This window comes from Pyrgilauda ruficollis, unplaced genomic scaffold (genome assembly GCF_017590135.1).
Source record: "Pyrgilauda ruficollis isolate IOZ18807 unplaced genomic scaffold, ASM1759013v1 scaffold6, whole genome shotgun sequence".
Classification (NCBI taxonomy): Eukaryota; Metazoa; Chordata; class Aves; order Passeriformes; family Passeridae; genus Pyrgilauda; species Pyrgilauda ruficollis.
In genome coordinates, this window is record NW_024527710.1 from 526,844 (window position 1) to 541,637 (window position 14,794).

At 46.7% G+C, this 14,794-nt stretch overlaps 1 protein-coding gene across 1 annotated transcript; it reads right to left on the reverse strand.

Annotated features, from left to right (window-relative positions):
• Window positions 1-9,000: 9,000 nt before the first annotated feature.
• S1PR1 (sphingosine-1-phosphate receptor 1) lies at window positions 9,001-13,401 on the reverse strand. Its single transcript, XM_041483340.1, has 2 exons — window positions 13,245-13,401; window positions 9,001-11,810 (listed from the first exon to the last, which is right to left on the reverse strand). Exon 2 carries the CDS (start codon window positions 11,676-11,678, stop codon window positions 10,539-10,541), a length of 1,140 nt encoding a protein of 379 aa, XP_041339274.1. The 5' UTR covers window positions 11,679-11,810; window positions 13,245-13,401; the 3' UTR covers window positions 9,001-10,538.
• Between the last annotated feature and the right edge of the window lie 1,393 nt (window positions 13,402-14,794).

Here is a 14,794-nt window from a genome sequence, read left to right on the forward strand (position 1 = left end):
ACATGTAGCTACAAATGGAAAGAAGAAGGGCAGCCTGTTCTTCTGGTCTTCTTTTGCTTTTCATCTAACTTACTCTTCAAACATCACCTTTGCAAGCTAATAAATTCACCAGATACTGCAGCAGCATTTTAGAGATTCCTGGGACCAAGGCAGACAAAAGTCCAAGCCTCTTTCCTAAATCACTCTCCAGATCAAGCTCGTTTAACCGAAATGCAAAGACACACACAGCCACTCAGAACGAGGAGTCAAAGGCAAATGACAGTGTTTACACTCTCCTCTCATATATCATCAGCGACAGAAACTGCTGTACCTCAACCACAACTAGTCAAACAGGCCAGACATTTCTTTGTAATGGACACAGCAGTAAAACACAGTCTGTGTGAGAGTGGCTGCACCCCTGAGTATCATCCTGACAGCATGGGAATTCTGCTCATGAGCCCCTTATGAATTATGTTTGTGACCATCTCTGTTAGACCAAAATTTCATTTAATTTGCAGGACTTATTTATCCTCCATGACCTCCTCTTTTTTCTAAAATTCCAAGTCTAACAGCAGGGCTAATGGCAGAGAAAAAACAACCCCTAGAGGTAGTCAATTTACATAGTATTTCCAGGCCAGCATGCCATCAGCCAAAGAGGCTCACAATCAGAACCAAAGATAGCTCAACAGCCAGCCACACTAGAAGAGAACTGAGCAGAAACCTCGGACATGTTTGCTTCTCTCTTCATGTAAAACGTTCATTTTTTGACATCCTTTCCACACCTATAACTCAACAAAATGTAAGGATTACAGTGTTGCCTGAATGTGCAAGTTTTTCAAGCTTTAAAGGCCATAAAGACTCACAACGTCAAAGTCATAATTGTAATACTTCCAAAACCCTGGCACACATGGACCTGCTTGATGTACCCAAGCAATGCTCACAGGGGACAAGCTTTTTTCAGTTTCCTGACTCCGAACAGGAGGTCTCATGCATGCAATTATATCAGTGAAAATCCTACTTCTGATTTGTGGGAGCTCTTCCACTTTCAGTTTCATTAAATTATTGCCATATTCTGATCACAATGAGGAAACACAGTTAAGGCATTCCAGCTGATTGATGGAAGGAGGGGGAACTCATGCTGGTGAGTTCTGACTGCCATTATTTTGAAGTTAATATTGTTTCTTTCCTGACTCATTGTATTATAACAATGACATTCACTTAGAAGGGAAGGAGCAGTTTTATTATGTATTTCCCATAACAGAACGAGAGTAGAGGCCACACAAAAGGCTGAAGCTGCAAGAGGCACATATCAAAATGCCTTTAAATAAAGCTAAAAATCCTTTGCTATTTGTTCAACTTCGCTCTGAAGGCAAGTGTAGATCAGAGCCATATTAGCCTCATTTCATGCAGGGACACAGTCAAACAGGACAGAAAGCATGACCTCTAGGAATACTTACATTTTCTCCAGTGTACCTGCGTGACTCTGTGTTTGAAGGCCTTTCTATCCCTACAAATAAATGCTTTGATTAAAGGAACTAGTCCCAAGGAAACTTCTTCAAGAAAGAAGATCAAAACAATGGTTGTTTTATCAACAATCTGCATAAATGCACACAAGATCAACAAAGGTTAGTGTGAAGGTTGCTTGATAACCTGCGTGAGAAAGCTGGGTGCTCTCCCCGAGCAAGCATTAATTTGTATCATAATTCCCAAGGTGTCAGGCTGGGGTGGTACCAGCCTGTTCCGTGTCTTGTGTCTTCAGTAACCTGTTCCCAGAAGGCTGCCCACAGGTGGATTAGAGATAACACTCAGATAAGTTTGAAGGGCCGCAGTAAAGGCAAGACTGAAATAAACACTTTGTCTATGAACTGTGCCTCAGCTTTCGCACGTGTGCTCAATGAATTTTGTAATTAAACTCCAGCTACCACGACTTCATTACTCTGGGCTTTAATTTCAAACAGCAGCATCTACTCTGCCTGCACTTCAGCAGGGGCATTGTCTTGTAGCCACAAATACTTACACGACACACAAATACTTACACAAACACACCACTACTGCTGTAAATCTACACCGTTCCCATGCAAACACCACAGCCCCCATCGTAGTGTGAGGGGACAAATCAAGCTAGACCAGAGGTCTTCCTTCCTCTTGGGCACAACGCCCGAGAGACCCTTCCCTGCCTCACCCGGGCTCCCTGCGCTGGGCCCCAGCCCCAGCCGGGCCCGGCCCGCGGCTTTCCCGGCTGCCCCGCCGGGGGAGGGAGCAGCGCCCACGCTGAGCTGCACCCGAGCTGCCGGGCCGCGGCCTCCCGGGCACGGCCTCGACCCTGCCACCTCCCACAGCGGCTGAGCTGGGGCTGCTGCAGCCGAGTGAAAATAAAAATCGAGCTTTCAACAACCAGTCCTAGACCTGCAGTGCACTTAGGGGTGGGGGGTGGGGGAGAAAAATAAAAAGAAAAAGAGAAAAAAAATAAAAAGAGACGAGACTTCTGGTTGTTCTCGCCCTGGCCCAAAGCTGCCCCTCGCCGGCAGGAGAGGCGCCCGTGTCCGGGCCAGGGGCTGCCTCGCTGCGCCTGAGGCCCGGCCGCTCACCGCGCCTCAAAGGCTGCTCTGAAGGGGGTGATTTGGTGCTCTTGTGAAACACTCTGCAGTAAATAGACTTCTTTAAGTGCTTAAGCACCAAGGAAAACACAGTCTCTGTGAAAGCCTGGCCAGCTGTGCAGCTGCCCCTCTTGGCTTCTCACCTTTTGGGCTCGGGCTTAGCACCCGCTGCCCGCGCCGGGCCTGGCGGAGCCGGGCGGCGTTTCACGCTCCCTGAGAGCCGAGAGCCCGCGGGGGCTGCGAGGCGCGGGGGCTGCAGCTGCGGCAGCGCCCGCAGCCCGGCGCTGCATTCAACTCCTGCCAGCGCCTTTGAACTTTCCCCGTCACAGCACACGCTTTTTGTTCGTGCGCTTATCACCAAGAGAAAAGCTATTTTCAGTGCTTTTTCTGTCAGTTCGGGTTGGTTTGTGCTGCCGGCTCGGGGGTGGCTGCAGCTCTGCCGCCGTGGCTCGGGGCTCCCCGCGGCCGCGGCCCCAGACAGCGCCGGGAAGCGCCGGGAAGGGAAGGGAAGGGAAGCGCGGCGCAGGAAGCGCCGGGCCGGGCCGGCAGGAAAACCGTGGGGAGCGCAGGAACAGCACGCAGGAAAGGGGCCCGGGGCCGGGGCAGCGGGAGCCGTCTCGATGGCCTGGAAAAGGCTCGGAGAGGAAGGGAAGGTCGTGTTCACCTCCGAAGGTGCCCCTCGAGCCGCTGCTGGCCTTTCTGAGGGCTGGGAGCCGCCGTTCGGAGCTGGGGGCCCGCGGGCTGTGACTGCGGGTGCCGCAGGGAAGAGCCCGTGCTCGAGTGCAGGAGTCGAGCTTCTTAAAAGAAATAAAATAACAATAAAAACCAACCACGCTTAATTATATTCTGAAATACTAAGGTACTTTGAATCTTCAAACATCAAAATACTTTGAAAATACTCTGAAATACTTTACATGTTTTAACTGGTTCTGGTTTCTATAGACAGACTCTGCCTTTTGTCTGGAGCTTTAAAACGTTTTCTTTCTGTACCACCCAGCATACTTCCATAGCGTAGCTCCTGGGCTGAGTATTGTGTTTCCCCATTCTCGCCGATGTGGTGGGAAAAGGCTTTGCTCACTGAGCCTTTTATGTTAGTTCATCCTATTAAAGTGCCTTGCTTTGTTGTCCTCTGAACCCTCTTTAATGCCTCTGCATTTTTCAGCAAGTTTGGTGAAAAGAAAAACTTCACCCTGTATCACTAGAGTCCTGACTAGAGCCACATTCATGATGAACTATTTCAAGTTGAAAGATTCACTATTCCTTCACTATCACCTTAGTTGTGCAGAGAAGTTCTCTCCCTCACACCGACGTTATTTATTAGAAGAATAAAATTCAAATATTTTTGTTTGGGAAATGGACAGTGTCTGAGATGAAGGTTAATCTGGAAGATTTCCTCAAACAACATTTGCGATATGACATATAAAAACAGTAAGAGAGCTGATAAAATGCAAAATGTATTGAATTTCTGAGAACGGCAAGAAAAAAGTTGTTACACTTTTTGGAATAGAATGCTTTGAAGTACTGTCTCTGTGCCAGCATAGAGGATTTGTTCAAAAGGTGCATGGATCATATAATGCAGATGAGAGAGAAATACACACTAGCTGCAGGCAATTTCTTATCTTGTGCCTAAACCAGCAGCAGAAGTGGGAGTTGTGAAGGAAATAAAAAACACGTAGAAGTGCCTGTTGTTTGGGAAATGCCTCACATGGATTCTTTGTGCAACAGGCATCGAAGTGGTCACCAGATTAGCAGAAATCGTTAGACCATAGTTGTGTCTTGCCTGAGAGCAAGAAAGATAACAATGCAGACTGTGGTGAGTTGTTTTTCAGCACTTCATCAGAACGTGTTTTCCAGCTAACATCTTGATCCTTCTTCCAAACATGAGGATAGGGTTGCACATGTTGGTAGAATTTTATTTTCCTTCCACCTTAGAGTAACTGATACAGCAGCATCCAGCTCATCAAAGCACAAGGCAATACTGCAAGTAGCTGGGTAATAATCGACCTGGCAGACTCTCCCCCTTATTCAAAATGACACAGATACCAGCTCTTTGAATAGTACCACAAAATTCAAAGTATTCACTTGTAAACATCCCTGTGTGTTTATTACACATATCTCTGTGTGGGAGGGTTCATGAGACCTTGCCCAGAGTTGCTCAGGAAAGAATTACAGATCTAAGGATAGAGTTCACAAGTGAAAATTCTCAAAATCCTCAGCTTTGTGTCTGCATTACCACAGAGGATTCCTTCACTTCAAGTAGAAAATATCATGGTGTAGTCCAACTCCCTCCCCCAGCAATCCAAAATTATCCCTGAAACCTGTTCTCCCATATACTCTCAATCACAATCTTGTGCCAAATACAATTTTTTACATAATGAAAATTGTTATTTCACATGCTGTGTCACCATATAAATTTTCTATTTCTATTGCTTAAAGTAATTCACACCCTCACCTTCACATTATTCAGCCCTGGCTGCTCAGTATGGGCAAGAATCTGTCTGAGACAGTATTCCAGCAATTTACACCACTATCCTGCTAAATCAAGAAGTCTTGGCTTATGCCAAGTGTTCCTGTGTTTAAGAGAGCAAAACTACCTTTAGCAGACATCTCAGGTCAGGACCTGTAAATGTCAGCTGTCAGCTGTGGTTCACACCAGATTTTCCCCAGGTAGTGAAACAGTTTTCATCCATGATTTCACAAAGCCCAGCAGATAATTTTAGCCCAGTATTTATTTGGTGATTTCCCTCTAGCCTGCGTTTTCCAAATGTCCATTTGTTTTCAAAGCTGTGCATTTGGTATTTTAATCCCCCTTTTAGCTGAGTAGAGTGATTCTGAATAAACACTGCACTTGCTACAGACACATCTTAATATTTAAGGGGGTTTGGGTCACACACGTTTCTGACGGGCTGTTTTTATGTACCGTGCACCTAAAAATGGGTCTTCTCCAAGCAATCATTCACAAAAGCTCAAAATAAATATTGCCCTTTGTGTCAGGTTTCCATGATGCGGCTGTACCCCAGGCTCAGCGGAAGGTTCACAGAGGGTTGACAGAGCTTTGTGAGCTCTGCTTTATTAGGACTTTTCCGAGCCGGAGCATTCCTGGGTGTGGCTGATGGGATTTCCTGCCTTTTTGTCTTGTGGAGGTAGCACGGAAGCTCCAAGTGCAAGGAAACACTTCCCGCTCAGCTGCCGTGCGGGGTTGTTGGGCAGAGGAAGGGCTCGGGCAGCCCCGAGCGGGCTCGGGGAGCTCCCGTACAATGTCGCATTGTGTATGCACAATATCTGCTGCTGCTGCCGCTTTGACACAAGGTTTCAAACCGTGACACACAAGGATTGAGTCATCCTGCTGCCGCAGGGCACACGGTCCTTAACATTGTCATTCTCTTCAGTGGATCACCGAAGTCTACACTAATTATGTCCCAAACTTACAAAAAAACTCCAACCAAACGAAACCAACCAAACAAACAAACTAACAAAACCCCCCAACACACCCGAACAATCTTTTGGATAATACTGTAATTTATACTGGCTGCTTGGCTTCCAGATTTCTCTAAATTCTTATTTAATCAGAAAACTTGTACAAGTTACTGTGCCACATGCTCTTATAGCTCATGTGTGCAGAGTGGATTTAATTACTGTTAATTACCACGGGAAATCCTCTGCATTGAGTAACAGTTGAAGGGAGATTTCGTGACCCTATGCAATTCTTGCTGACTGTGTAAAATGAAATAAGGTTCTATCAGAATAAATCAGATGATAGCTACTAAGCAAACTCTTTCCATCTGTAAATAGAAAGAGACTGAATTAGAAAAGTGTGAAAGTAAATTATAGGAACTTAAATTAGGTGGATTTTGTTTAGGGTTTCTTTGTTTCTTAAATCTTGACACTTTTTTTTCTATTGATTTAATCTCATTTTCAAAAGAAAAAAAAACCAAACAACTAAACATATGGGGAATTATTGAAATACAAGAGAGGTTTTCTGGCAAACTTTAGAAGCCTGGGGAATTTCCAGCATTTCAGAGCTGAGCCGGTTACGTAGCTCTAGTTTATGTACCCACATTTTTGAATGCTTTGTCAGTTCGACCCTTTTTACAATATCTGATAATGCCTCATCCCATACAAAACGCAATCAGTATTGAGATCTTCTGGGCCAGATTAGGAATTAAGGAATGTTACAGTTGGGCAATCCCTGTAATTCTTAGGTGACCGGATAAAATAAGGATGGATAACAGTATTTTTACACATTTCTGTTCCCTGTTTTAGTCTTGGCAGCCTGTGGTGTACAGCAAGCCCAAGGTTAGTTCCTGCTGAGTGGTTCATGGGGCATTCCAGCTGCAGCTCCTCTCTTGCTCAATATGCACCCTGCTATACCTGGCTCTTACACAGGAATACCTGGGCAGGGAGTTACCAGGGAAGTAATAGACAGATTTTATGATAATTTTCTATCCCTGTTCTGTTCCTTGCACTGGAAGAACAGCTAGGAAAAAGAATAAACATCAAAGGACTAGGTTGCTCTGAATAATGCAGGCTATTCTATTTCACGTAGACGTTCAGTATAATACACCTTTTCAGTTCTCAGTTCATTTTCTCTGCCTGTTTGTCACATGGCCATCACCAGGACAAAGCTGCATGCCCTTTCCAGTCACACAGAAGGCAGCCCAGGGCTCAGAAGGGTGCTTTCTACACTGCAGCCTCAAAACTGTGTGGTACATCTGGCCTAATCTGCTAGTGTATGGGAATGCACGGCCATGGCTGAGGAGCTGCAGGAGAAAAAATGGCCTTTTCATTTTTTTCGCCTTACTGTTATTAATGCTATTATTTTATTACAGCTATTATTGCCTGTCTGAATCTTGTGTACTTGCATGTGGAGCGTCTATGGAGGAAGCAGATTTCAGTCACCAAGACCAGGACTGTAGGAAATGCTTCCCATGGCCCAGTGCCACACTCTAGGGTGTGCACATCTTTTACTGCGTGAATTACATTTACGTAGGGCTTTGAGTTCCCTCCCAGAACTGGGCTCCCATCACACAGTCACCTCCATAGCGGAAACTGTCATTTTCCACAAAGGCCCACGGTGCTTAGATGAGATAAGCAAGGGATACAGAAACACCAGCAAAGGGAAGGGAAATGACTCACCTGTGGGCTATCAGCTCCTAGTACAGAAATGGGGTGGTACTCATAAGGGGTTAGTGGCACTGTGCTGCAATGACACAGCTCAGCCCTTGTCACAGGATCTCAGATGTGTGGGACAAACAACCTTAATGCCTGTAAGGCTTCAGGAGCAGAAGGGTCCCAGTCTCTCAGATAAAAACACCCCTACAAATTGAGATGTCCCTGTGCATTGCCTCATCCCTGTACATTGCATTTATTTACTCATTGGTAGCACAAGGGTTTAACTTGAACTTCCATAGTTTTCACATTTTTGGTGCCCTGCACAGAAGTGACTTTATCCCTGGGACAAAGTAGTGCTGTCCCTCATGACTGTCAGCAGCCAGGGTAAACCATCCCTGCCCAAATGAAGGCCTGAGCCAAGAGACACTTTATCTTGTGCACAAATACAGATTTGACGCTTTTTTCAGCCCTGCTCAGGTCACTATTTAAAAGGCTAGGAAGTGAGCACACATGAAATCATTCCTTCCATACAGGCAGACAGATGGAGAGAAATTCCAGCCTGCTTCCACTCTTTTGTCTTCAGGGCATTTTTGGAATTTCCTTCAGGAAGTGAGGTTATGACCCAGAGCCTTCCTCGGTGAGTAGGCTCTCATTTCCCACAGTAAACCCTGCACTGCGATGACATACAGTACGAGAAGGTGAGGTTTATCTTCACTCTCCAACTGCATCCGGTATGGGCTCCATGGAACTTAAAAGTAATTCTGAGAGGGAACGGCCACGAGAAAGGAAATGGAAGTCAAACCTTTGGGAGAAGTAACGCAGTATCTGTTCCACTACACTGCCACACTCTTCGCTGGCAGACCCAGTGGAGCGCAGCGCTCGCCCAGCTGAGGCCATCAGCCTGTGTTTCATAAATTTCCTTGATGTTTGCAATAAGAGTTGAACTTATGAATTATACTGGTGATACAAGTGAATTACTTCACTTTTCTACTCTAGGCGGTCATGGTAAAACTAGCAATCATCTGGTTTTCCTTCTGTTGGTACTTCACTGGCTGTCAGAGAAGAATTGCTCTTGTAGAGGTTCTTCTAGTGGCATTTCAACTATACAGCACATGCTGACAAGAAAGTTATAGTTTAAAATTCATTTTGTATTTTACATGATCCTGTGACATTACACGTTATGTCCCCACAGAATGGACTTAATCCCAGCATGTACTAAAATCAAGGAATTCTTTCACTGACTTCTGTGGAAACCATACATGGCATGAAACCACCACAATAGTATAAAACTGCTAGTAATCTGATAATAGACTCATTTAAAAAATCAGTTTATTAATGTTTAGAAGTCAATAAAGCTATGTGCAAATTGAACAATAAAAGTCAGAAACATTTTAAATACTATTTTTTAAACCAGAAAAAAAAAAAAACCCCAACAGTTTAATTGCACTGGAAATTTTACTACAAAGGCAATACATTTTCTTTACAAAATACCGACTGGTAAGTCCTAGGAGTTGCTGATGACTGTAGATAAGTCAATTGCTCTCAGCTATCCCAGATATACCACATTTGTTATAGTAACACTCTAGGCGCATGAAGACTCCTGTATCTTATTTACATTGTACACATTCAACCCCATTAGCACAGGTTAGAAAAATAGAGAAGTAAAAATGATGCTGTAAAACAAATACATTCAATTTAACAACAGGTACTTCTTCCATGATAAAATACAGACATCTTTGCTGAAATTATAAACATTAATAAAATGTGCCAAAATGTATTGCATTTTGTTATGGAAGTGCATTTATCTATAGTCATTTCACTTCAACTTTCTTTTTATTTTTTCTGAAACCCAACGTACTCTTTCCTGATTTTCCAACTGGTCCTTACTTTTGGAAAGACTGTGAACCTGACACTGAAATACCCCTTCAGTTTTTAGCTCTTCTTACTTAGGCAAAAATCCCACTGTTGTCAATAGTATTTTTTACTATTTTGTAGCCTTTCAAGTCATCTTGAAGAGAAATGATATTTAGTTCTTCCTTGCATTTTTCATGATAATGCAGTTTATTTAATGCTATAGAATAAAAAGGCAATCAAAATATGGGGCGAAATGCCCCTCTGAGCTACTCCATTAAATCTGACGCGGCCAATGGAATTGTACAGGCGAAAGTAAGTGCAGAATCTAGCTCATGGTCTTCAAATGTAATACAGACTGACAGCAAAAATTCACAGCTATGATCTTGCTAAGTAAAACCCCAAGAGCTTTGGACTCTGCAAACAAAACCTTATGACTTAACTAAAAGCTCTGCAAAATTATGCCAATTATGGCTGTATGTGGTCTAAGTTATATTTGTGTGATCTCCTTCCATGTTATGTACTAAACAAACACACTTCTTACCAACGATACCAGAGCCACCACTAAATTCAGTACAGAAAGATCTTTGTGTCAGCGGTTTGCTGTGAAGAGAAAAAACTTCACATTCTTCTCACAGGGAAAAAAAAAAAAGATTCATTCTCCATTTCCCTCCTCCCCCTCTCTTTCTCTCACACACACCAGGCATCATTTCACCAAGGCATCAGTCTTTCAGAGTTACTAAGGAGATTTCAGGATATGAATGCGCCTGACAATCCTGAGCTGCCTCAGCGCAAAGACAAAACATGCTCCAGGGAAAAAGATTTTCAAGCCAGAACAGTGTGTCCCATTTCTTGAACTCCAGCCTCGCAAGTGCACCGTTTGCCTCATTAGAACTAATGCTACTTGCTCACTCAGCCCAACACTGCTGCTGTGAGCAGGAGGCGTCCCAGCTCCCTGATTTCAGAGGAAGACTCTGAAATACACCCCCATGGTTACTCCTAAGAAGATGAGGTAACATTGCCCGAAGACATGATGGTTTCAGGATGGTCACCGTCCTCCTTCTGTGGGTGTGAGGAGTTGTCAGACTTACTCCGGCTGAACTCCATTCCCCCAATGATTGGCCGTTTGAATTTGGTCCCAGAATCTGCTGGGGGACATGTGCAGCAGCACAAAATCTTGATGAAAGCCCTCCGCATCTCTTTGTTTGTCAAGGTGTAGATGATAGGGTTCGTGGCTGAATTGAGCACGGCCAGTACTAAGAAATACTCTGCTTTATAGAGGATTGGGCAGGCCTTCACTTTGCACCCCACATCCAGTAAAAGGAGGATGAACAGAGGAGCCCAGCAGGCAATGAAGACACTCAGGACTATGATCACTGTCTTGAGCAAGGCTAGTGACTTTTCTGAGCTCCTGGTAGCTTTGGTAATGTTTTTCCGAAATGTCAGCCTGCGGCTCCTAGTCCTCACCATGGAGTAGATCCTGCAGTAGAGGACCACAATAGATAACAAAAGGCCAGTGAAAACGGTTGTGCAAAAGAGAATATAGTGCTTGTGGTAGAGAGGCAGCATGGTGGAGCAGTTGGACAAGAGGTTCTTGCAGTTCCAGCCCATGATCGGGAGCCCCCCAAGGATGGCGGAGATGACCCAGCACGCACTGATCAGCAAGAAGGAGCGGAAGCTGTTGCTGCCATTGTGGAGTTTCATCTTCAGCATGGTGATGTATCTCTCAATGGCAATGGCCAGCAAGCTGAACACAGAAGCTGACAAGGCAACAAACATGCTGCCTTCTCTTACAAACCACTGGTTGGGGGTCAGGCTGTAGGTTTTGTGTCCAGATAGCAGGAGGTTGGCAGTGTAAGCCACACCAGCCAGCAAGTCTGAAAGAGCCAAGTTCCCAATGAAATAGTACATGGGTCTGTGAAACTTCTTGGTTTTCCAGATGGTAAGCAAGACAAAAATGTTCTCTAAGATTATAAAGCAGCAAATGATGATAAAAACCACCGACGTCACTTTAATTCCAGTGTCCACACTCTCATTTAGTTTTCCCGTGTAATTATAATGCTCTTTGATGACATAGTTGACATCGGTGTTGGTGGGGTTGCTGGTGACCTTCTGCGGAGCAGTGGTGCCGGAGTTCATGGTGCCGGGCTGGGGACTGCTCCCCCAGCGGCCACCGGATGGTGACGCCGACCGCAAACCCGGTGGCTGCCCCGCAACTCCTTGGCTCCACAGCCTGCCCGGCACTGCTGCACAGCCTCACAAACTGCAGCCCTGAGAACAAGAGGCACAAAACCCAGACTTAAAAGAAAGAAGACAAAAAGTGTAGCAAATACTAAAGGGTTTAAGATAATCTGCTGTTTTAACTGTGCATCAGAATTATAAATATATTCACACATGAATCACTTTCATTCAGCTGGTAAAACACATTTAAAAGGTGGCTAGGCATATTCAATAGGTAAAGCTAATAAGACAAAATAAGTTCTGTCATGCAGAACTGAACAAGTTGGAGTCAGCAAGGACTGTATTACTGGACTTCTTCCAGCACAAAAGATCTCAAAGCTCCCCAGCAGTAAGTTCTAGTCTTTTTTCTTCAGTGGGAAATACAACAGCAGAGATTAAAAAAGGGAAAGGACTCACTTGATTAGCTTTAACTCTAAATGTATGAAAGTCTGCACAGAAATTACTTGACAGGAGACCCGTATTCTCCTCCATTAATAAAGTCTGAATCCACTTTGGAAGGGGGTAGTTATGCAATTTACTGATGCCATCTCAAACAGTGGTAAATTCACTGATGTAAATATAAACAAGAGATCATCTCAAAGCTGTAAACAGGTAAGGGGTGCCCTTGCTAAATACAAGAATATGCTTTACAAAGCCCAAAGCAGTAAAAAGTTCAGAAAAACAAGAAAAACATGGAATTAAGCTACAGAGCAAGCCCATTCCATGGGTCTGAAACAAAGGGACACCCCCGCCCGCCGCCCCGGCCCTGCCCCGGCCCTGCCCCGTCCCGCCCGCCGGGGCGTGAGCAGCCGCGGGCGCTGCCGTGCCCGGCTGGCGCAGACCCCGCGGGGCTGCAGCGGGCGGCACAGGAAGGCGTGAGGCGAAGAACTCCCCCGCAAAAAAAAAAAAAAAAAACAAAAAAAACCCCTTGCATTTAAATAACTAGTATTGCAAGCTTTTGAAATTGGCATAATTAAGGAATACGCATATAGAGGAAACCCCCTTTCCTGTGCTGAGAACCCCAGAGCTGGACGTATAAAGGTTTTGTAGTGGACATTTAAAAAGAATTAAACACATAATATCATGCAAGGAAAGAAGAACAAGCAGATTTGCTAAATTACAGCCTAAGCAGGGCAAGGCAGTGGATTCGGCTCTCTGTACTATTCCCGGGCTCCAGTCCGCATCGCTCCCGGGCAAAAACTCCCATGGCTCCTGTCCCACACCGCCCGTGTCCCGCACGGCTCCGGAGCTCAGACGCGCACCGCTCCGGCTCCGCTTCGTTCTCTACCGAGCGTGGCTCCCGTCCCGCACCGCCTCCGCTGGACGCGGCACGCAGCCGGGCACCGGCGTCCAGGTAGCCTCCTCCCCACCCCTTCTGTTTTGTTTCGCGGCCCCGGGGGTCGCGGCGATCGGGGACCGCAGCGCTGGGACTTGAGGCGTCCCCGCGGTGCGGGCAGTGCGCGGCCGCGGCTCCCCGAGCCTTACCTCGCTCAAGCGCGGCGCGGAGCCCAGACCGGCCCCGCACATCTTGCGTGCCCGCGGAGCAACTCCGGTGGGCGGGCTGGGGGGCTCGTTGGTTTTAATGTTTCTGCAGCAGCTGCTCTCCACCCCGTTTCCGATTCCCTGTCTCCTCGTGCACGCCCAGCCCGGCCCAGCCGGCCCACCGCCGGCGGGACACCCCCGCCCGCCGCCCCGGCCCTGCCCCGGCCCTGCCCCGTCCCGCCCGCCGGGGCGTGAGCAGCCGCGGGCGCTGCCGTGCCCGGCTGGCGCAGACCCCGCGGGGCTGCAGCGGGCGGCACAGGAAGGCGTGAGGCGAAGAACTCCCCCGCGGGACCCCCTCGCCGTGCCGGCCGGGGACGCGGGGAGGGGACGCCGCGGCCGGGCTCCAGCCGTCCCTGACCTGGGAGCCGCCGCCTCCCGCCACCGGGCGCACCCGGCATTCCGGGGAAGGAGGTGCTGGCACGGCCCGGCCGGCTCCGAGCACGGCTCCTGCGCCTCGCGGGGTGCCGGGGGCAGCTTCCCGCCCGCCCGGCTTTCTTGCCCCCCGAGTAGGCACAGAAAGGCTATGGCCAAAGGCAGCTACCTCCGTTCTTCCTCTTAGAGGACAGTGTAAGTCATGTCTAAGGAAACACCTGGAAGAAGCTCTTCCATTTTCTCACTGCAGCCAAGGTGTGTTTTTGCCGTGGCAGGCCCGGTGGCTGTCACCCGCACTCAGGCTGCAGAGTGACTCACCAGCGGCTCCCCCCGGGGGGCAGCAGCCCGACAGGGCGAGGATGGTGCCAGGCTGCGCTCTGCGGGGCAGCAGCCAGAACGGGCCCATGGGGGACAAACTCAGTTCATGCTACTGTCAAACAGCACCAGGTGCTGGTGTTTCCACATGAAAAAAAAAACCAACCAAACAAACAAACAACAAACAAACAAAACCAAAACCCCAAACATCCCCCCCAAAAACTAAAAACCCCCAAAAAGTAACCTCTGCGTGTTCAGAGGATGCTGTAAAACAACTATGTTTCAAAGTATGAAGAAAAGTTTTTAATGCATTTTTTCAGAAACAAAGTGGGCAATGGCAACTACTTAACATTGTTACCACTGTATTATATTTTATATTCTTTTAAAAAGAAAAACCACATTTGGCATATGTGAAATGCCAGCTCTGGTGTATTCTACTGTTGCACTTACTGCAGAAATTTTCCTCTTCCTTCCTTGCTCTGCTCTTGTTAACTCCAAATTGAAATGTAAAAGAATATCACAATAGGCCAAAGCAAAATATATTGGGTCTTTCAGTTTAAAGCATTTTGCCTTTCAATTGGCTGTAGCAGTTGTTATGGGGAAGCAACTTACCCCTGAAAGACAGTACAAGTATTCTACCCTCAGGAAGAGGGTCTCTCTCTTATTTATGCTAATAGTCATGCTTCAGCTGCTCCACACCTCTCCCAGAATGACTCAGATAAATTACACTGGCAAACAGACATTTACTCTTCTACCACAAAGCTAGAAACTTGAAAAGATATTTAGCCTCCTGAGAGCCTGGAGGA